Genomic DNA, 23043 nt, shown 5'->3' on the forward strand with positions numbered 1-23043 from the left:
TCAAGACTCTGTGAAATCCCTCCCACAAGCTCTGTTTTTCTGTTGAAGAAACTGAGGTTCAGAGAAGTGAAGTAACCCACCCAAGATCACACAGTTGGCAAGTGGCAGAGCTGGGGGCACACCTAGACTTTTTGGCTCGTGATTTTTTTCAAGACTCACTGCTGCCTCTACCAATAACACAAGGGAGAGAGTGACAAGTGCCATGTGCCCATGTGCCATCTACTTTTAGATTCTTCATTGGATGAAGGCCCACAAAGTGTTCCATTGTGTCACATCTGTTCAAGGCTGCGGCTGATCTGTGGGCTTGGGCTTAATCCAGTAGGAAGATTTAGTGACACAGGTTGCCCGGCCTCACAGTAGGAGAGCTGGTTAATCCTCCCAAACTCCCTGTTCCAGCTCCATCCTTCCGTTACACTGATCGGGATGGGGCTCAGAGCCCCATCTTGGAGTCTTTGAAATGCCAATGGCAGCAGTCACTCTGAAGCGCTCCCTGCAGATGTGTGGAAGTTCAGGGCATAAGTGGGGAGCGGGGCAGAGCTGCCTTGTCCCAGGCAGTGAGGCAGGCAAAAGTGAATGGGGGCTCTTTGAAGCCGTTGAAAGAAAAGGGAAGAAAAGGCTGAGTTAGCACACTGAGCTAACTGTTTTGCATACATCTGAGAGGAAGAAGTCACTACTCAAAAGCACCGAATGTCCTTGCAGCAAACTTTGAAGGCCAGTGTAGGTGATGTAGTCCCCACCTTGTCAGTTTTCCTGCTTGGGTAGCAATCGCTTTCAGATGACATAGGTAAAAGCATCCCGCCCTGCCCCACCTAGAGTCCTATTACTACTGTTTTGCAGATGAGAGAAAAGTGACCCAGAGAAGTCAAGCAGGGTCACAGAGTTAGTCACTGGTGCAGCAGAGACTTAAATTTAGGTCTTGGACTCCAGGAGAGCACGTGGGAAAAGGGGGACACTTCTAGGGAAGTTCAGCACCACTGAACACCGAGGAGGAGGCTGGAGGTGTGGGTCCACGCCTATCCATGGTCATGTTTGCTGAATGCATAAAATCCAGATGAGACGGCTGGGGAGCAAAGAGGCTGGTGTTCCTGGCCCCAGGCCCTGAAAGCAGGCTCTCACAGACAGATGCCTGCAGCTCCGCTCTTTCCAGAGGAGCTAGTGAGATCCTAGCTCGGGAGGGCAAAGGCCATTCCTCTGAGAGAATGACCTCTTTCTCTCCCGAAGCTGCTCCTTTCAGAACTGCGGCTACCCCAGCCCCAGACACTGAATGCAGCTGCACCAAGAAATCAATGGTTCTCACGGCCAGAGAGATGCTTCTACACGGTTTAATTTGACATAATTATAAGTTTCCTCAATATGTTTTATGAAGTGCATTGTTGTTTCAGCAAAAATTGTTTGGACACAAAGTTTTTTATCATTGAAAAGGAAAGGTAATCTTTTGCAAGTTCTTTATCATCCCCTCAGGCTGGTTCTCCCCTACGTTCACACGCTTCCATGATAGACCCAGTCTGGGGTTGCTTTTTCCCTTTCTCTCGTTTATGCTTTGGAGGGAGAGGGAAGCCTAAATTATATGGTATGATTCTAGAGGCTGTGAAGGCCAAGGGATGGCCAGGTCAATGGGGAAGGGGGGAAGGGTGCCTCCTGGAAATGGAGATGACCTCAGGCTCCCTGAGCCACGCTGTCTGTGGCCAAGGACCCTGGAACACAGACCACCCTGTGGCCCCCTGGGAGCACTGGCTTGGGAGTCTGCTCATTCAGGACTCAAAGCCTGGATCTGTCACTTGCTATCTGTGTGACATCAGACAAGTTGCTTAACCTTGCCCCTACAATTCAGTTTGCTTCCCAAACTGAGGTTCAAATATTCCTGGAAGGAGCATGTCACTGTACTGGGGTGGGGAGCAAAGTCACCCAGCACAGAATTTCTTCATGAGGCACCGGTGTTTATCAAAATGGCAGTGTGTGTGTGTGTGTGTGTGTGTGTGTGTGTGTGTGTGTGTGTGTGTGTGTACTGCAGCAACAATAATATAATATTTATATAAAAACAAATACTGCTAAGTAGTGGAGGAGATATTCACATGCTCATGAATTTTAAGGCTGACCAAGGAACTTTGAAGGTATTTATTATTTGTCTTGGCCAGCTTTCGTCTACCCATTCTCTCTTAGTTCTTACCCATTCTCTTTTTTGGCCTGTTTAAAGATACCTCAGAGAAAAGTGTGACAGACAGCCATTTCTCCTGTAAAATAGATGTTATATTCCTTGCCTAAGAGCAGTGGTGTCATGATTACCTAAGAGAACTGTTTAAAACCATTCAAGCCTTGGTGCTGAGTTTCTAGATACAACACCAAAGGCATGGCCCATGAAAGAAAAAGCTGGTAAGTTGGACTTTATTAAAATTAAAAACTTCTGTTCTGTGAAAGACACTATTAAGATAGTCCAAAGATCAGCCACAGAATGGGAGAAATTATTTTCTAAACACATGTGTGACAAGAGATTTATATTCAAAATATACAAGAACACTTAAAACTCAACAATAAGAAAATGGGCAAAAGATTTAAAAAGACTTCTCACCAAAGAAGATCTACAGAAGGTACATAATCACATGAAAAGATGATGCACATCATTTGTCATTAGGAAAGTGCAAGTTAAAACAACAATAAGGTATCAGTACACACGCACAAGAATGGCCCAGATTTGAAACACCGACACCACCAAATGCTGGTGAGGATGTGGAGCAACAGGAACTCTCATTTATTGCTGCGGGGAAAGTAAAATGGCACGACCACTTAAGGAGACAGTCGGGCAGTTTCGAACAAAGCTAACTATAGTCTCGCCATATGATTCAGCAATTGTACTGCTAGACATTTCTCCAACTGATTTGAAAACTCATGTCCAAACAAACCCCTACACACTAGTGTTTAGAGAAGCTTTATTCATAATTGCCAAAACCCAGAAAGCCCCCACCCCTGCAAATACCCAAGATGTCCTTTGATAGATGGATAAACTGTGGTACATATATGCAATGGAGTATTATTCCACAATAAAAAATAAAGAGCTATTAAGCCATAGAAAGATATAGATGAATCTTAAATGTGTATTGCTAAGTGAAGGAAAGTAGTCTGAAAAGGCTGCATACTCTATGATTCTAATTATATGCCATTTTAGAAAAGGTAAAACTATAGTGGAGGTAAAAAGACCAGTAGCTGCCAGAGGATTGAGGGGGAGGGTTGAATAGGTGAAGCATAGGGGATTTTTTTAGGGTGGTGAAACTATTCTGTATGACACTGTAACTGTGGATATGTGACATTATGCATTTATCAAAACACATAGAACTTTAGAGCAGAGTGAACCTTAATGTATGCAAATTAAACAAATCATGTAGGAGGTCAAAGGATCCCAGGATGGAATACAGAATGTGACCAAATAATCTAACTGTATTACAAATGTATGAGGCAACTTTAAGTGAAGGGAGTGGAGGAAAAGGTTGCTAACCTAAGTAACTTTGGAAATGAGTGGTGTTTGTGAAACTAAAGGCAAAAGAAACTGTATATGAGCACTGGGCTCTAGTTAAAGGTTGCTTCCCATGGAATATGAGTTAACAGTTCTGATACTGTTATACAAATATACTGGAGTTGAACAATTAAATAAATGGATGGTGGGAGCCAGCTTTCTTACTATTGGAGCGAGAGTACATACTTGAGCAAGAGGAGGAAGCTAGAATGATCCAGGAGGTAACGGATCAGAGTGGGAGACATCAGTAAGAACTATGTTTAGCTTAATATACATACAGATGGTTACATCCAGATATATATATATATACATGGATCTTTTGTTACTATACATACATATATTTCCTTGCTCTGTCAGCTGAGAGAGCCTAGAATCAATGACACTGCAGTCATGGGGAACGCACCTAGTGTCCAGATCTTGGTTTAATACCATTCTCCAATAAAAGGAACCATTTCTCCTTAGAGAAATGGCCGAATCTAAGACTGGGGCAGGAAATTTATAAGATGAGCCTAGAACACCTCATATACCAGAAAATAAGGGAGTGCTCAAAAATAAAACAAAACAAGGTAAAACAATGATGGGTATGTCAAAGCGATTCAGGAACCAGCTGAAAGAACTCCCAAAGGCCAAAGCTGGAACCATCTGAGCAACAAAATTAGTAAGCTAATATTCAATTATAACACAAAATATAAAATAAATATCCATGAATCCATGCTGATATAAACAAATGATTGAATAAATAAATCAACAAGGGAGAATATATAAGTTTCCCATACAGCAGAACTCCAAATAATTTATGTAGATACTCTGCCATCATGGAGGTGAAGCATATGTCCGCACCCAGGTGTAGACTTCACATAGTGGTTTCCTCCCAAAGAGTGCAGTATGAAAAGGGAGAGAAAAAGAGTAACTCCGCAGTGGAGAAATCTGACAAATACTACCTCCGCCAGGTGATCAAGGTCAGCATCAACAATGTTAAGTCATTTGTGATATGCTAAGACCAAAATGGTACTTTACCACTGTGGTCTTCCTTCCCAAACCTCAGTCTATCTAATCCTATGAAAAACATCAGACAAAGCCTAACTGAGGGACAATCTACAAAATACCTGACCAGTATTCCTCAAAACTGTCAAGGTCATCCAAAACAAGGAAAGTCTGAGAAACTGTCACAGCCAAGAGGAACTCAGGCGAAAAGATAACTAAATATAATATGCTATCCTGGATGGGATCCTGGAACAGAAAAAAAGGACATTAGGTAAAAATTAAAGATATCTGAATAAATATGGACTTCAGCTATAACACTGGCATGTTAATTATAACAAACAGACCACATCTATGTACCATGTTGATAATGGGGGAATCTGAGTGTGAGATACTTGGGAGCTCCATACCGTCTTTGCAATTTTCGTGTAGAGCTAAAACTAATCAAAAATATGAAGTTTATTTAAAAAGAAATGGGATAATGCCATAAAAAATCATTTGGTCAGTGGTTGCTATTAAATGGTAATAAATGATAATAAGACAGAAATTTTTATCTACTCAACGGCCTACAAGGAAAGCACTCAGAGGAATGCCCCCATAAGGGCTGTTCATATAGAAACTGAAATTCCAAGGGCATGGATACTGGCTGATGCCAAGATTTCAGAGAAGGGGTACCATTATTCTTCATGAGACAAGGAAAGGTTTTTGTTTTTTTTCCTTCCAAAAGGGAGGAGGAAGCAGAAAAAAACAATAATGAACATTTATTTGGTACTGAACTACGTGCTATGTGCTTTATCTGTTCTAAGTGTTTTATCTCATTGACTCTTTTTTTTTTTTTAATTTTTATTTATTTATTTATTTATTTTTGGCTGTGTTGGGTCTTCGTTTCTGTGCGAGGGCTTTCTCCAGCCGCGGCAAGCGGGGGCCACTCTTCATCACGGCGCGCGGGCCTCACCATCGCGGCCTCTCCCGTTGCGGAGCACAGGCTCCAGACGCGCAGGCTCAGCAATTGTGGCCCACGGGCCCAGCAGCCCCGCGGCATGCGGGATCCTCCCAGACCAGGGCCCGAACCCGTGCCCCCTGCATTGGCAGGCAGACTCTCAACCACTGCGCCACCAGGGAAGCCCCTCTCATTGACTCTTGATGAGGTGGGTACCACTATTCCCCTGTACAGAGGGAAAAAGAGGAAAAACTGATGCCCAGAGAACCTGCCCTGCCCAATAACGTATGGCTAATAGGGGATAAAGCGTATGAAGCAGGATTTGAACCCAGAAAGCTTGACTCCAGAGCCATCTCCGTGAGGTTACTTGCCAGGAAATATGATCCTGTGACCACTCAAATCCACTGTAATGTTTCGAAATTCCTGGAACGTGCGGTGTGAGTGTATTTTCTGTAGAAACAAGAAAAGCACTGAATTTTCTATCTTGGATGACTTTGGACCGTCAAAGGCCAGTGAGAGTTTAGGTCAAGTTTACTTAGATCTCTGAGCATCAGGACAAAGGGGTGTGGTGGGGGCATAGTACTTAGCTGACACTGGATAACACTATTATTATTACCACTGGTCGTCCCCTTCCTGCCCTACTCCCTGCTCACCCCTCACTCCAATGCCCTAGAGGCTCCTTCAAGCTGGGCCACTTCCTCAGGGGAAACAGGATGTCTTCTACAGGCTTGGGCAAGGTCTCTGGGGTTCAGGGTGGGAAGAGGCTATCTAACTGTTTAACACAGAGCTAGGCACCAGAGAGGAAGCAATGTTTCCGGGAGCTGAGGAAACTGCCATTTCCTCCTCCAGCAGGAAGCGGCCTTGGCTATTCTCAGCACCCCGTGGCCGGGTGGAGCAATGGAAATCACAGCCTGGCAGTGTCTCAGATTTGCCTCCTGCTGTTTAACAATCTCCCAGTCAAAATAAACTGGCTCCTTAAGTCTCCAGGGCATGGTTAAGGTAATAATTGAGAGAGAGAAGCCAGAGGTCTGGCTGCAGCACAAAGGCGTGGAGAGACTTTTAAAATATCAGGCTGGTATCGGCTGCTTGTGCCTCATTAAAGCGGTTTAATTGAAGCATTTTGAAGACAAACAAGCCCAGAGATTCGATTATGGTTTCGCAAGCAGCCAGTCTTCACCTCTTGTGAATCTGGACTAATGGGGATAGGGGAGATTGTCAATCCTTTAAGCATATACGTAGATAACTTTTCAACAGGAAAGCTGCATGATTCAGTAGAGAGGAAACTGGCACATGAATCAGAGAGAGCTGGGTTCAGATTTGAACTTCACCAGACACGCTATTTTGAGACGGTCATAGTATGGCTGACCTATGCTTTCCTCATGTGGCAAAACCCACCCTGTTTACCTCACGAAGTTACTCTGAAATCAACCTGGATTCCTCTTTCCTTTATCTCCTCATGTCTACCAGTTCCAGAGCCTTGGAGATTCCGTCCCCCATTCCTTCATTCCTTTCATAAAAGTTTACTGAGCACTTAATGTCTGGAAGTGGTCTCGCCTTTGGGGACTCAACAGGGAATGACATAGAGTTTACATTCGTTTGAGGAAGCAGATAACAGATCAGTAAACACAAATACATGAGATAATTTTGCATTATGATCAGGGCCACGAAAGAAATGAGCATATGCCTTGACAGAAAGTGGTCTGGGTTTGCAAGGCAGAAATAGAGACACAGACGTAGAGACCAAACGTATGGACACCAAGCGGGGAAAGCGGGGGTGGGATGAACTGGGAGACTGGGATTGACATATATACACTAATATGTATAAAATAGATAACTAACGAGAACCTGCTGTATAGCACAGGGAGCTCCACTTCGCTGTACAGTAGAAACAAACACGACGTTGTAAAACAGCCATACCTGAATTAAAAAAAAAAAAAAAAAAAGGAAAAGAAAAATTACAGAGAAAAAAAAAAAAGAAAGTGGTGGTTTGGGGGGAGGGGTTACTCTCCACGAGGGGGTTCACATTTGAGAGATGCCTCGTGAGGAGACTGAGCTGACCCTTTAAGGGAGTGGGCCTCTGAGTGGGTGGGGCAGGGCAACTATTCATTCACTTATTGTGTATCTACTGGGGGATTCTTGATACCACAGATGTAGTGGTGAGCTGACAGTCAAGGTCTCTGGTCTCATGGGGCTTATGTTTTAGAGAGGGGAACAGAGAAAAATAAAATCAGTTATTGGTAAACGCTCTGCAGAGAATTAAGTCAAAGCTTGGTCACAGAGACAGTAACTGGGTGATGAGGCAGAGGAAGCAGCAGGGCAGAGGGCCTGAGGCCAGAGGGGGCCTGCTGGTTAGATAAACAAAAGGAATGGACTGTTCCTCTGACCCACACCTGGGCATTCCCCACGCCCCACTGGTCACATTCATCACTGCCCAGATCACAATGGCTCTGAGTCCCCTCCCTGTTTACTTGTGAGAATTCCAGCCTGTTCCAGAGGTTCTCCTCCTGGGGGAGTGCTTGCATACTCTGCAGCTTGGGCATTTGCTCACCCAGAACTGCCACGCCCTCCCTGGAGGTGATCTCCTTGACGACACTGATGGAGGAGCTGGATGTCTAACTAAAATGATGTCTAGCAAAGTGCAGCCCACTGGCAGAGAGGTGGGGCCAGCATATGATTCAGTGGGACCCCAGCAGGACTCCCTGCCTCTGGGAAGCATATAATGTACTAGAGAGAGATCTGGGCTTACTTGTTCAAAAAAAAAAAAAAAAAAAATTAGGGTGCCTGCTGTGTGTTAGATTGATGGAGGGACTGGTAATACCAAGGGAAATGAAAGTCTAGCCCTTGCCCTCGCCGCTCATTGATCTTAGAGGTTAGCAGGCCTTTAATACCAAGGTAGGGTATCTGGATGCTATTCAAAGTAGGACGGGAGGTATCTGAATCACCCGGGAGACTTTCTGTGGCAAGTTCTAGAGAGCCTAACCCACGCTGGCGTGGACAGTAAAGAGGCTTTTTTGGTTCACCGTAACTGAAAGGTTGAAAGGTGCAGAGGTTTCAGACGTGGTCCTGCCAGGGCTCCAGCTCTGGGTCCCTGTGATTCCCCTGGCTCCATTCTCCTCCCACAGGCCAGCACCTTTGCCACGCTGCTTTCCCTCCAGGTCACGAGATGGCTGCCAGCAGGCTCAGAGGCTGTGCTTTTTCATTCACGTTCTGGAAAGAAAGTGAGAGCAGGAATGATAGCAGAGTATTACTCCGCACTACCGCAAATAATATTCAATTCTGAGCTGATGACCTCTCCTTGTAGCCTGCCTAATCTCCGCAGCCCCATCTCTGCGGCCAAGAGAATGCAATGCCCAGATAACCAACTCCTGTGTCAGGGTCAATGGGACTCCCAGGATTGACCAAACCACAGGAAGATGGGTGGGCAGGATGGAGGCTGGGAAATAGCAACAACACCTACCACCATGGAAAGATTTCAAGCAGAAGGTTGGTATAACCTGATTTATATTTTGAAAGATCACTCTGCATTGCAGGAGGGGAAAAAAAAAGGAAGCAGGGAGATCCATTCTGGTGCTCCTGCAAAGAGAGATGATGGTGGCCGGGCCCAGGGTGGGAGGCAGGGGAGACAGAGCAAAAAGAGCAGGTTGAACTCCTGTCTCTGTCACTTAGCAGTTTAGTGGCAATGGCATGTGCCTTAACTTCCTGCCATCATTTTCCAAATTCATCATATGGTTGTATACACTTTTAGCTTTCAGGATTAGAGAGGTACATTAAACCAGTCTGCCACAATGAAGGTCCTCAATAAGTGGCAGTATTGGTATTAATGCCCAAACTCCTTAGGGTAACATACAAGGCCCTTCATGTTCTGGACTCAGATACCTCCGGGTGGAGTGTCTCCTGGATTCCACTGACACAGGTGCTCTTCCCATCACATGGTGGAACCTTCCATAATGGGAAAAAGTTATCCTATAACCAGTCATGAAACTTCAGTTTTGTTCCCAGGGGATTTTGTCTGTAGCCCTATCAGTTAGTATCCACATCTTGACCAGTACAGAGGATGGTTTGTCATGTTTTTAGCCCATAAATACTGGCAAAAGAATGAGGGTTGGCTCAATACACTTTCATGAGTAAGAAACAAACCATCTTGCTCAAACTTCCAGGAATTTTTCTTCCGAACTGAGCTGCAGTGTGGTTTTTGCCGCTCCCCAAAGCCCGTGTCCTGAGCCCAGGAAAGCCCCCTGCTTATCACTGTCACTCCAGAATGTTTTCACCAGAATCAATGGGTTGAGTGTTTTCCCTGAGAACAATCATTTTGCAGAGTAAAACAGAGCCTCAGTCTGCAAGGGAGATATGAATTCCTGGCAGAAAGTGAGTCCACACATAATAGAGGGGCTGTAGCACACGTATGTTGGGGGTGGATTAGAGGGGGCCGGTGGGATGGGATCTATTGGGTTGGAAGGGGGCCACACTATCTGTTTTCAGCTCAGTTTCAACTGGGGTAGTGGGAACCCATGAGTTTGGGGATTAGACTGACCTGAGTTTTAATCTCATCTCTGCCATTCATTAGTGGTGAGATGGTTCATTCATTTAAAACAGTCCAGGTACTGGGGATAAAACCTACAAAACTCACCCTAAGAAATGACTGTCTAACAATGGATACAGATTATAATGGAATATGGATGGGAAAAAAATGGAAGCAGGAGGTTATGAGAATGCAGAGAGGGGGCACCAAATCTGGTCTTGCAAAAGAAGCATAGGAAAATAAAGCATCGGGAAGGAAGAGGTATTAGCTTGGAGATGGAGAAGGGCAGTGGAGAGGTGAGCAGGGCTCAAATAAGGAAGGCCCTGAGAGTTATTTTTGTTTCAACTCTATCTAAGGACAAGGGGGAGCTATTGGTGGGTTTGAAACAGGGGAAAGGTGTGGGCATGCATGCATTTTAAAGCGTTTTTGGCTGCTGGGTGAAGAATGGACTGAAGGGGAAAAAGGCAGGAAGCAGGGACAAGAGTGCTAAGGGTGTCATGCAGCCAAGGTGAGAGATGATGGAGCCTGGATTAAGATTGTGGGTTGGAGAGAAAGAGTAATACATGGAATTAAGGGATATTTGGGATGTGGTTACTTGATCTCAGAGAATGAATGGGATATTATGTGCCAGACACTCTAACTGCTTCATTCTATTTCTTATAACGTCCCTGGGAAGGAAGTATGGTTCCAAGAGGTTAAGCAACTTATCCACAATAGTGACTGCAGAAGTAGAATTCAAACCCGGGTCTGCCTCCCCCGAATCCCTCATTTTCTACCGCTAGATCAGGCTGCTTCCTAAGTCAAATATAATGGTGTATTGCTTATCGTGTTTAAATTAGCGACCGTATAAATTATACCAATTCTGAAGGATTTAAGCAGAGTGATATAAATGCAGACTGAAGAAAGTTGATGACCCATGTCTTTGGGAGTATCATGTGGACCATCACCATCCACCTTCATCTGTCAAAAACCCCACCCACCGTCTTCGCTGGGAGTTTAACTAGGTCAGTTGCCACCTTCACTCAGAAACCTTCCAGGGTGGACCTCCTTCCCCAGCAGAATTAATAGCACTCGTTACCTTCTCATCCTTGCCTGTTTGCAAGTCTGTTTTGCCCACTTGGCCTGGAAGCTCCTCGAGGGCACAGTGTTCTCATCACTGCGTTACTCCCAGTGCCCAGCTAAGGAGGGTAGACTCGTTCAAGACTGGATGAATGAATGATTGCAAGAAGATTATGGTCGCAATGATAGAATCTGTCTTGGTAGAATGTGTGAGTGACGGCTCAGTTGGTGTCCATTACGCCAAATGATTTGCCCTTCTTTATGCCAAGTGTGGTTTCTTCTCTTGTCCTATGAAACCATACTTTCTGTTTGTGTCCCCTCCTCCCCCTGTGGAATCAAGACTGAGCTGCAGTGTCCCCTGTGTATGTATTCAGTGCAATTCTTCCTTAGCTGTTGTTCGCTTGGTCTTTTGGGCAAATGACATATTTCTCCCAGCCTGGCTTTAATCATCACAACCCCGACTCCTTATCAAACTCTCTGCCCCATCTCAAACCAGTGCTTAAAGGATGCTCTTACCCTCAGAAGAAATGGTATAATTTTCATAAACATGGGTCATTCCCCCCTTGCAGCAATGTCATATACCGAAAGCACCACTTAACAAGATGTAGCAGAAATGCCCAATGTCTGAACCAAGTCTGTGGACAATAGTATTTTTTTTTTTTTTCTTTTTGTAGTTCTGTGAAATTGCTCTCCCAAAATATTCCTGATGTTTTATTTACTTCAGCTCTGGGTTTATTTTGGGAGGAACTTTCCTGAATCTGAGTCTTAGGATGTGATTCTTATCCTGGTCACATCCTGGGGAGTTGTTTTGTGACTGGTTTGAATGGGCTCTGGCTCTTTCAGGGAACCCCTGGCGCTGAGGAAGAGGCTGGAGGCTGTCAACTCCTGAGGGCAGGACAGAGACAGAGACAGAGATGACAAACTCCCTGCTCGGGTAGAAGCACTCCCCAGAGGGAGGTCCACGTCCTGCACACTAAGGACACTGGTGAGAGAGAACCCAGCTCAGACTTTATCAATTATCTATTCCGGAGACTGGTGTGTCTCATAGTTTCCAACATCTGAGTGATTTGTGAATATTAGGAATTCAGACACTGGATGATTAAAACCACCAGTGCTGGGAATTTTCTCATTTCAGGAAATTTTGGTGGTGAGGCATGCTGGAACCTCACCAGCAGGCCGACCGAAGGGAAGTCCAGACAGGGGGCGGGAATGGGACTGTGGGAACTGACCAGAAGGCAGCGCAAGGACTTGGCTTCCTCTCCAGACAGATCTGTGTGGGCATCCTGCTTCCCTGAGCCTCAGTTTCTTCTCTGGCAGAACGGGGATGATAATATCTATCTCACGGGAGTGTTGTGCGAATTAAATTAGATACTGTCACGCTTGACACACAGTCAAGGCTCAGGACATGTGAGTTCCACTCAGTTTCTATAGGGGTGAGGTGGACAGAAGTGTGGTCCAGGCTAGGTGGGTCCGGTTTGAGGACAGGTGGTGGTCAGCGGTCCATCTAAGCCAGAACCTGGGGTTTCAAGGGACTGGATCTGACTCTTAGAGGTGGGAAGGTGCTGGCCAAGGTCAAGCAGGTTGTCAGAATCACCAGGCTCAGGGCAGGGCTTTAATCCAAACTGATCCGCAAGGAAGCTCAAGTAGTCCCAGAGTATCAGCTAGAGCAGCAGTTCTCAAAGTGTGGTCCGAGTACCCCGCAGGAACCTGAGACACCGTCAGGGGTCCATGAGATCCAAATTATTTTTAGATAGCTACTGAGATTTTATTTCCCCTTTTCATTGAGTTAGTGTTTGAAGTGATGGGGCAAAAGCAACGGTGGGTGATACTGCTGGTGCTTTAGTGCGAATCAAGGTGATGGTACCAAACTTTAGTCCTAACCATTGATTATTCACCACCACACGTGCAGGTAAAAAAAGAAAAAAAAAAAAAATAGCCAGTTTCACTTAAGAATGTCCTTGATAAAGCAGTATAAATAATCAGTTTATTAAATTTCTACCCTTGAGTACCTGTCTTTTGAATGTTTTGGGTGGTGAGATGGGAGCTACGCATCAAGCGTTTCTGCTGCCCGCCAAAGCACAGTGGAACCCTTGAGGAAAAGCTCTGGCACTTGTTTGGGTTGGGAGCTGGACCAGACATTTTTCTCACGAAACACCATTTTCCCTTGAAAGAATGACTGATAAACATAATGTGGTTATTAAGACTTGGGTAGTCAGTAGTTGGGTAGTTTTTTTTTTTTTAATGATGAAGTCAGTGCTGTTACTTCACAGAAAACAAATGATGGTATTTGTTGCCAAAGATAAAATTTGAGAGTTCAGATGAAAAATGAGAATTTTGAAAAATTTGTATGCTTTACCGTGAGCTGTCAGATCCCACATTGCAGCTACCCTTTAAGAAATCACCCCTGTCAAGTTGTGGTGTAGCATCGAAGAAGAATCTCCATGATGACCTGAATAGGCTACTAAGATGGTCTTCCCTTTTCCACGTCTGTGTGAGGCCAAATTTCTTCATATGTATCAACTGTTAAGGTATTCAACAAGGAAGCCATCAGACTGAGATGATTCTAATGCCTTAGCAGCCTATGCAAGCAAACAAAAACCTAAGCTGTAAATGTCAAATTTAAGAAATCAAAACTCAAGGACAACCAATCACAAACAGCCAACTAGCCTTTCCCAAATGAGGCAACCACTTAAGCTGTTGCCAATCAGATAATTTCCTTACTTTGCTTCTGCATCTTCCCTATAAAAGTCTGGTCCCTGGCTCCTGTCCGTGGAGTGCTCCTAACCACTGCTATTTTGGTGCTGCCAGATTAGAATTGATTTTTGCTCAAATAAGCTCTTAAAATTTTCAATATGCCTCAGTTTATCTTTTAATACAACCAAATAACACATCACAATAGACAGTGCAAAAGATATGCGAATACACTTTATGCTAATAAATCAGACATTGAAGAGACTTGCAAATGTGAAACAATGTCATTCTTCTCACCAATATTTATGTTGTTTTTTTTCATTTAAAAATATGTTATTTAGATTCACATGTAATGGGTGTATTATTATTTTAAAGAAATAATAAATAAATGTTTTGAAAAGTTCTCAACTTAAATTTCGAATACAGTAAATATCACTAGATCTGACCCACATAAATGAAAGCTCTGTAGTGTCCTCAGTCATTTTTAAGAGTGTAAAGAATCTACAGTTCAAATCTTGATTCTGACATTTACCCACTGTGCTATCCTGGGCAAGTTACTTAACTTCTCTGTGCCTAATGTTCTTGTCTCTTTCCAAATTGATATAATTTTAACCTACCCCATAAAGGGAGGTTGTAAGGATTAAATGAGGCATAACATATAAAATGAGTAGAACAGCTCCTGGAATAGAACAAGTGCTATATAAGTATTATAATAATAATAGTCACTATAACACAGCATTATAGAGTGATGGTCTGTGTTCCTGCCAGTTTTCTCTTAGGCGGTGAGGCCCCCAGAGTAGCATATACCTCTGATTATCCCTATGTCCTAGCACAAAGCTTAGTATCCACTAGGTAGTCATAAAGCTTGGAAAGTGAATGAATATGAAGCTAGGAGAAGGCAGGGTAGATCCCCGCTGGATTCCGGATAGACAACCAAATTCATGAACCAGGAGGCTCAAGTCCCAAGTGGTAAGAGTGAGACATGAACAGGACCTGGATTGAGGTGGGAGCAGGTTAGGGACGAGAGATGAGGGTCCTAAGTATTTGCAGTCCATGATGGTGGGATAGCCTTCCACCAGCTGCTGTCAGGTGCTGGCCAGTGGATGTAGCCATCCGTATAGAGACACAGGGTGGAGACCGGCCCCACCTGCTGATGGGGCTGAGTAACACAGCCTGCCTCATTCCACCTGGATTGCAGGACAGACTTGCTAACAGTGGGGATCTCTGTGTCTGCCGCTGCGTGGGGAGATCAGAGCTCAAAGAATTAAGCCTGGAACATTAAATATGAGTCTCTCCTAATTTTTCATACCTATGTTTTACATGATTAGGTGCGTGTTTGACCATCTTGTCTTTGTGAATTGTTATTCTGAGGTATTTTTGGATATCCAGGAAGGAAGGGAAAAATGTCGTTCAGTGTGTACCCTATGCTAGGAGCTTTATTTGTGCTTCCTAATTTATTTCTCACAACTGCCTCGTGAGGAAGGTGTTGGTCTTGCCATTTTGGATATGAGGAAACTGAGGCTCAGGGAGTGAGTGATGTCTCCATGGTCACAATGCTCATCAGTGGGCTAGCTGGAAGTTGAACCCAAGTCTGTATGGATACCATGTCCATACCCTTTAAAAAAACAAATTTTGTTATATTTTCTATTACTTAAGTAATGCACGTTTATTGTCTGAAAGTGAGAAAATATGGATAAGTGAAAAATAAAAATCACCCATAAATCCTACCATTCAAATATAAGAGTTATTATCACATTTATATGTCATTTTAGACTTCCCCCCATGCATATTTTTGTAACCTGCTTTCCCGTTGAACAATATACTGTGAATGTCTTCCTGTCTATAACTGTTTCTATATCATTTAAAAAGGCCATATAGTATTTCACTGTATGAATGTACCATTTATTTAACCAATCTTCTGTTGTTAAATATTTAGCTTACATCTAGTTTTTCACTAGTATTAAAAAAAGTTGCAATAAGCATCTTTGTAGCTTAATATTTGTGTATATCTTTACTTCCTTAGGATAAATTCCTAGGAACGGAATTGATGATTTAAAGTACATTTGGGTTTTAAAGATATTTCAATGTACTCTATTGCCAAATTATCCCCCGGGAAAGCTGTAAAAATTTGAATTCCCACCAGCAGTGGGTGAATATTCCTGTTTTCCTGCTCCCTCTAGAATCGAGTATAAAAAGATCTTTACCAAACACAAAATACCATATTCTTTTAATTCTACCTTCTTGCTTCTTGATCCAGTTCGAGGAATGCTCTGTACTGTAATCTGTTAGTTACCCAAGAAGGCAATCTGCGTTTCCTGTCTGAGCTGGGTGGGGTGGCAGTAGCCAGGGAACCAAGCGGGAGGGGCGGTATGGGTCTGAGTTTGGTTGAGGAGGAATTGGGTGCTGGTAAGTATTCTCACCCATAGGGTGTTGGCTGGTGGTTAGAGTCTGGGCCAACTGCATGGGACAAGGATGAGTCCTGCCAAGGTGTGCTTGCTCCCCAGGGACTGTGGTGGACAGTCCAGACAGAGGGCAGGTGCCAAGAAGTCCACCCAGGTGAGTGAGGTCTATGGGGAGAGGGGTGGGCAGGCATCCCAATGGGGGCAGACAGAAGGGAGTACAGACAAGCACTCCTGCGGGTGGCAGTTTCAGGAGGAACAGGAAGAAGTGGAATTTCAAATATAGGAAAGAGTGCTCTTCTCGGCAGCTGTACATCCTACCCAATGAGCCCAAATGGCTTGGCCGCCAAAGGGTCTCACAATTTGTCATCCACTCCTTTGATGAACTCTCCATAATCCTGTGGGCTTTTAGATGTAGACATCTACATTTTGAGGTCTCTGGCAGCCTGTTTGTGACTCAGGGGTAGACTCTGCTCATGAGATTGAAGGAGGTCTCAGAAGCCAAGTTGTTTCTTATGTAACTTGCTAAACCAAGGTTACAGGGATGGAATGCTCCCGTTGGCAATAACAAGCTCATGCTTTCCCTGAGAGCAGACCAACTGGGAAAACAAAACCCTTTATGCAAGGTTGTGTGATAAGCATGAAATAGGAACGAGGAGAAATACATACATGAAATGTTTAATGACGCCTTGATAAGACTTCTCAATCATTTATCACATAGTAGGGATGGTCCTTGCCAACTTGTAGTCTGTGAAGACTACAAGTGGTTTGGCTCAGTCTTCTCCATAGGCAGGGACCCTTGGTTTGACTTTGTGACCTTCTCTTTTTTTCAATTAATATGGTTGGCTGGCTCTCCTGCAGTGTGACTCAGCTTCCTTTGGAAGTCATGGGGCTTTTCAGCCTCTCCTGCCTGGGAGCCCTTCCAGGTCCTTCAGGTGACTTTGCATATCTCTGTTCTCACCCACTGATGGGGCCACTCTGTGCTCCTCTCCTGCCCCAGCTGGAGGCCTTGGAGTCGATATGGGACTCTGGGCTCTAGGATGTGGTCTGACAAGAGCAGAAGCCTAGTACTGGAGGAACTTGGGGACCGGGCAGGAAATCTCAGCAGAGGGCAGGCCCAGGGACAGATGGGGCACCTACTGACCTGTGACCTGCCAGGAGCACCTTCACCGAAATTGGGGCCACCCTCCCAGTGGGCTCAGCAGGCTGGCCTGCTTGTTCCCCCAAACTCTGACTGCCCACAGCAGGCTTCCTCAACGCAGCCAATTCACCTACCTTCCTGAGCCTATAGGTAGAGTGGGAGGGGACAGTTGGTCAAATGCAGGAATGAGAGGGCTTGAAATGCAGGGGCGTCACAAAACATGAGGATTGAAAGTAGTCACTAGCCAAGCAGTGTCTAAACTTGGCCTGTCTGCACTTAAGTAGGGGTGAGGTAGGGAACTGGCACGTGCTGTGAATTATTCATTTACTCATCTTCTACCTTGCCATAGAACACATGAAGGCAGCTTACTTACAAACATACACTCAAAATACCAAGATAAAGAACATTTCAAGTCAAATGGTGCGGCAAAGAAAAGATCCAGGTAGAAAAGAAGGAAGAAGCTGTGGGCAGGTGAGGTAAATGCACACTCCACAGATGTTGCCAAGTCCTTTATATATGTGACAGGGGAGCCACACGCTTGGATCAGGTTTTCTAGTAGTCAAGGAAAAAGGGGGAATATCAAACCCATTTTTCAAAGCCAAGCCCCTGTGTCTCACCTCCTCCAAGAAAGCTCTATTGACTATCTATGGGTAGAAGACACCTTCTTTTAGATGTCAACATAACTTCTCTCAAAGACTTGAGTTTGCTTAAAGCAAAGACCACATATGTGTCTTATTTTACTTTGGAAGCATGAGACTTGGGAGATGTGATTTGCAAATTAGACAGAACTGGGTTCCATCTGTGCTCTGGACATTAGCTGTGTGACGTTGGCAAGCTGTTGAACCTCTCTGAGCTTTAGGGGGTTGCTGAGAAGATTCAAGGGGGAGTAGTTTTGCTCTGGTTTTTATGGATGAAGAACCCAGCACTCAGAAAATCATCACTTCTCTGGTTCTCTAGTTGCCACACATGTGGCAGATTCACATCTGCCTGATTTCATAGACTCTTGGCAAAGGAGGCTCAGAACATTTCAACGACTTGTCAAAAATCTCACAGCCAGTTGCAAAGACCTAAACCTGGTCCTTCTGGTTTCATAGTCCTTGCTCTTTCCATTGTACACATGCCTCTCCCCACCACCCTCATTTCAGCTGCCTGCCAGAGAAGTTTCCTTTTACAAAGGGTCCCAAGTTAGCAGAAATGTCATCGGGTTGACAAAACAAGTGCCTGCTTGTCCTTGGGGGTGGTTCTGACCTTTGCTTCATGCCTCCATTTCTGGGCTATTTTGAGCCGTGGAAATGTAAGGAGGGTCTACGGTGGGAAGCTGTGCTACCAGTGCTTTAAACTGCTGAGATCCATTGAGAGAAGTCTTGACTTGAAGCCTGCTGAGTGCATAGAAGGATCCTGGCTTTGCTGGACAGCAGAGGGTCCCCTCTGGGGAGAAAACTTGAAAGTAGATAACTTTTCCATGAGGCATTCTGGAATGAAGTCAAGTGGGAATAAGAGCTAGACTGGGCTCCAGGAGACCTCATTGTTTTGGAACGTGGAAGAGGAAGTGGGCGTCAGACTGCTGGGCTTTGGGGAGTAGACAGGGTGGGCTTGGTGCTGGGGTGGCCTCCATGGGGGTTCAAGTTCCTGTGGAAGTGGACATTCACCTGCCCTCGGGATCTCTCGGGGCTATCTGGGTGTGTGGGTTCAGACTAGAAAAACATCTCCTTGGCTGCAAGCTCCCAGTGGCTACTAGCTGTTTTCCACTTCTCCAACCAGGGCAGGCTTGGTATTCAAGAACCTCAGCCTTGTAGACAGTGACTGTGGAGGGAGGCCAGCCGCACAATCCCTCAGGATGCTTTGGCAAGGTCCAGGGCCACTGAGGTTCTGCACCTGAAAACACAGTGAAGTCACTTAATTTTTCCCCTTACAGAAAGATGAGAAGTTACATAAACAGGATTAGATCCCAATTAGGAGCACTTTGTCCATGATATTAATCAATCAATAAGTGAATACAAGCTACCACGTGTCGGGTGTGACTCTTGGTGATGGGGATACAGCAACGAAGAAGACATAGGCCCTGCCTCAAGAGAGTCTTGTGATGCAAACAGATATCTAATCAGGCCTGGTCCTGCAGGGCCGTGTGTCCTGACCCAGGTCACGCTGTACTTCAGTGATGGTGATAGGAAACTGCTGACGGGTTCCCAGCAGGCAGGTGGCAATGTCTCTGGCTGCTTTCAAGGGTGAAATCGAGTGGCACAAGTCTGGAAACAGGGAGACCCCCAGATTTCAGAAACGTTCAGGAACTTCAGAAAGTATGCAGATACAGGCAACATAATCCCGGAAGCCTTAACTGACAATCGACTTTAACAAGAACCCATATTGATTTTTCACTGGACATCTTATGAAATGTATTTTCAGCTCTTTTGAACCTCCTGAAACTCCCTTTTGGCATCACTGGGGTCTCCCCGTTAGTCTACTAGTATGGGGTTCAGATTCTATTCCTGCGAGGTTCATAGTGCTTTCTCCCCAAGTGGGATCGGAGTGGGGGAGGTTTTTCCCCTCGTGAAGGAGGGGCACCTTGCTGTTGCTTCCACATTTCCCTGAGATTTCTCCTCAGCTCTCCTTACTCTTTTCCTGTTCCTGAGTTTGGGTGGTGTCACCTGCCTGTAACTCAAGGGGGTGAGGTCAATGCCTGTGTGAGGCCCTCAGGGCACAGCCAAACCCATAGAGAACCCCAAATGGTTCAGGCTGGGAGAAGACAACCAGAATAGTGTTAGCTGGGAGGTGATCTCAATATCTGTAGCTGGGGGTGGGGGGGCGGGTGGGGAGGGTCAAGTTCACTAGGCAAGGTGAAGATGTAAATGAAAAATGGGCCATGAAGTCGGAATGTCAGAGCACCATCAGGAGCAAGGCGCAGTGAGGTGGGAGGAAGAGCTGAGGAAAAACAGTCCAGGACTCAAGGCACCAAGAACAAGATCGTGCTGGGCGCCCCCTTTCGGTGGTTCTAGGTACTAACGATTCCGACTCAACAGACCGATGAAGCCAAATAGCAATTTGAAAAGGAATCTAAGTCTAATAGTGTTTTAGACAAAGACAAAAGCAGCATAAGTAATCAAAGAAAAATAGGTGTCTAGCAAAAAAGCAGGAAAAAAAGGCACAAGCAGGGTTTACACCCACTTGTGGTAGTGAGCTCTAGCAGCTGAGAATACATGGCTCTTACATAATTTTAAACACCAAACCTCTGCTCAGATGATATAGACACAGTCATGGAAGGAACTGCAACTACAGGCCTAATACAGGAAAGGAGAGCTGGTGGGGATTTGGTGAAAATATGTAACTTCAAACCAGCCAGCCTGAAGCTTCTAAAAACTGTGGTTTTTCTGGAGGGTGCAGAAGTTTCCATTTAAGTATGTCAGTATGAGCATATTTGTGACTCTCTCCTCTGCCTACCTCCATGGGTTTCTGGACGGCAAGAGATCATTCTGGGTAACTGTTTTAACCTGGATGGGGATGAGAGTTGGGGTGACACTTCTTGCCTCTTGCTATCACCAAGGCTGATTGACACCACCCTGAGGCCTCTATACTTGGCACAGATTTACCTTGTTCTTAAAGGGTCCATTGTGACCCAGGGCCACCGTGAAGGTAGTGAAGGTGTTCCCTGCGCAAGGATGCCTGGCTGAGGGAGAGAAATGCAGCCCGCGCTCAGCTTGCTAAGCCACGTGCTCTGACATAGAAGAAGGGATGCCTTTTTCTAATTTACATAAAAACACTATACATGTAACCGGTGGCCTGGTCCTGACCTAACGTATGATATCTCAGCCAATCACATTTGCAATTTATAGCAACCTAGAGAATCAGAAGGACACTGATGATTATGGTCGCCAGTATCAGATGAGGAGAAGGAAGGGCGGAGAGTGTCACTGGCTGATTTGGGCTCGTCTCTCAGTTTGTTAGTGTCATGAGTTGAATCCATTGAGGCTTGATCATAAACCCAACGCTCTTTCCACTGTACCTCTCACAAGCACCTTTCTCTCTTCAGATCTCCATCACTGGAATCCCCAGCAAACAAACCTGGGACTTAGAGGGCCTGCCAGGACAGGGATCCTAGCCCAGCAGCACACAGCCTGCTGGAAATGCTTCTTTCTTGGACCCACGGTGCCAGGCTCCTATCGGTGCCTGCCGGGAAGGCCTCGCTGAGCATCTGACTCCATCTGCTTCAAATTCTGTGTCAACCTTTCTTTTACAATTTTAGGCTTTTCCCTTGTAGGGTGAAGATAGGCAAGGGGTGTAGCAGGGTGGGGATGGGGTGAGTTTGCAAAACATTAATGAATGTAATCTGTGCCTTTTCCCTGACCCAGTTTCGCCAGCTGCACTGGTCTGAAATTCCACATTCCATTGTTCTCCTTCTAGGAAAACAGAACTGGCTCTATTTAGCCCTAGGAATTGTCTATGTAGACTTGTTTAAGAGAATTTGCAAACCAGATGGGTTTACTGTTTACTGTGTCTCCTCTAGCTCAAGGGGAAAATATTATTTCTGAAGGCCACCAGCAACATGTTTCGAAAGTTTCCCCAACCATAGTTCGCATTCTGGTCACTATGCTGGCTTACTATGGCTTTCTCACTTCTTAACCTACCTGTAAGGTAAGAAATGCATGCACATTTCTTGCACCCCAGACATAGTGGTTATTTACTGCCCAGTTCCTTTCTGTGCAAACTACCCTTCTCACTGTAACCATGTACTGTCAATCTACAGGACATGGTTGCAGTGATGGGGCCCTGGTAGCCACTTTGTACAATGCCCTCCACATCATTGTCCTGGTCACAGATGACTAGACCAGGAATGTGTATCTCACTCAAACAAGTCTTTGGAATTTAGGTCTGGCACAGTGAGAGAGTCAGTCTTTCTTGGGGCTGCTGGCTCTTCATGGCATAACCTTGGAAGATGCTGCTAGCCTTTGTGGTCTATCGCTGGACAGGAGGGCAGATTCAGAAGCTAGTATAAATAGGAGAAGGATAAAGCCAATTTCGAAGAGAAGCCAAGATGAAAGCTGGAGATAGAGGCCTGTCTCTGGTTCTAGACCTATTTGAGACCCAGTTATGTTCCTTCTCTCGGATGAAAGGACATGTCCCTATACCTGTGCGATGAAATGCTCCTTTCTGGCTCAGATTACCTCCAGTTGGTTTCTACTAACTACAATTAAGAGTCCTTTCTGATACTCCAGCCAAATGTTTCTCAAAGTGTAATCCCCGGACCAGCATCAGTATCTTCACTGGGAGACTTGTTAGAAATACAGATTCTCAGGCCCCATCCCATTCTGACTGAAATCTGGAGGTGAAGCCCAGCAACCTAGGTTTTAACAATGCCTCCAGCCACTCTCAAGTTTGAGAACCACTGACTTAGTCATCTGTAGTAATGGGTGGGAAAAGCATGGACTTTTAGATTCAGACTGGCCTGGATTTGAACCCTAGATCCATGAACTAGTGATGTGATTCTGGGCAGGTCAACTCACCTCTTGGAGACGCAGCTTTCTCAGTGGTAAAATGGAGGATAATGATGTTTACATCATACAGCAACTGAAAGAAAAACACACACCTCTGAGCACTTGAAAACCATCAGTTCTTGTCTCTGTGGACTTTGTTCTGACGTAAGAAGAGAAGTAGCAGTGACTCAGGTCATTCACTGTGGAGACACAATGTGAGCTTTTAAAAAACAACCCATCGCCTTAACCAACAGGTTGCCGTTCAGAGGTCACACCCCACCTGCGCACCCAGATCTTAGCACTGGGTCCAGGTTCTCCTAGGCTATCGCTGGGCAGTTGGGAA

At 45.2% G+C, this 23043-nt stretch overlaps 1 protein-coding gene across 24 annotated transcripts in view; it reads left to right on the plus strand.

The window, feature by feature from the left end:
• The window catches only part of LOC309613193 (uncharacterized protein), a 170446-nt gene that overhangs the window by 46372 nt on the left and 101031 nt on the right, over window positions 1-23043 (plus strand). Inside the window, exon 5 of one of the 24 annotated variants that reach the window (XM_082359736.1) lies at window positions 11848-19980. The exons of the other annotated variants lie outside the window; for them this stretch is intronic. Coding sequence (XP_082215862.1) covers window positions 11848-11893 — 46 coding nt within the window. The 3' untranslated portion in view covers window positions 11894-19980. Of the gene's footprint in view, window positions 1-11847; window positions 19981-23043 lie in introns of those variants that run through there. 24 annotated transcript variants of the gene reach the window in all.

Source organism: Balaenoptera borealis (genome assembly GCF_965194805.1).
Source record: "Balaenoptera borealis genome assembly, chromosome: 1".
Taxonomy (NCBI): domain Eukaryota; kingdom Metazoa; phylum Chordata; class Mammalia; order Artiodactyla; family Balaenopteridae; genus Balaenoptera; species Balaenoptera borealis.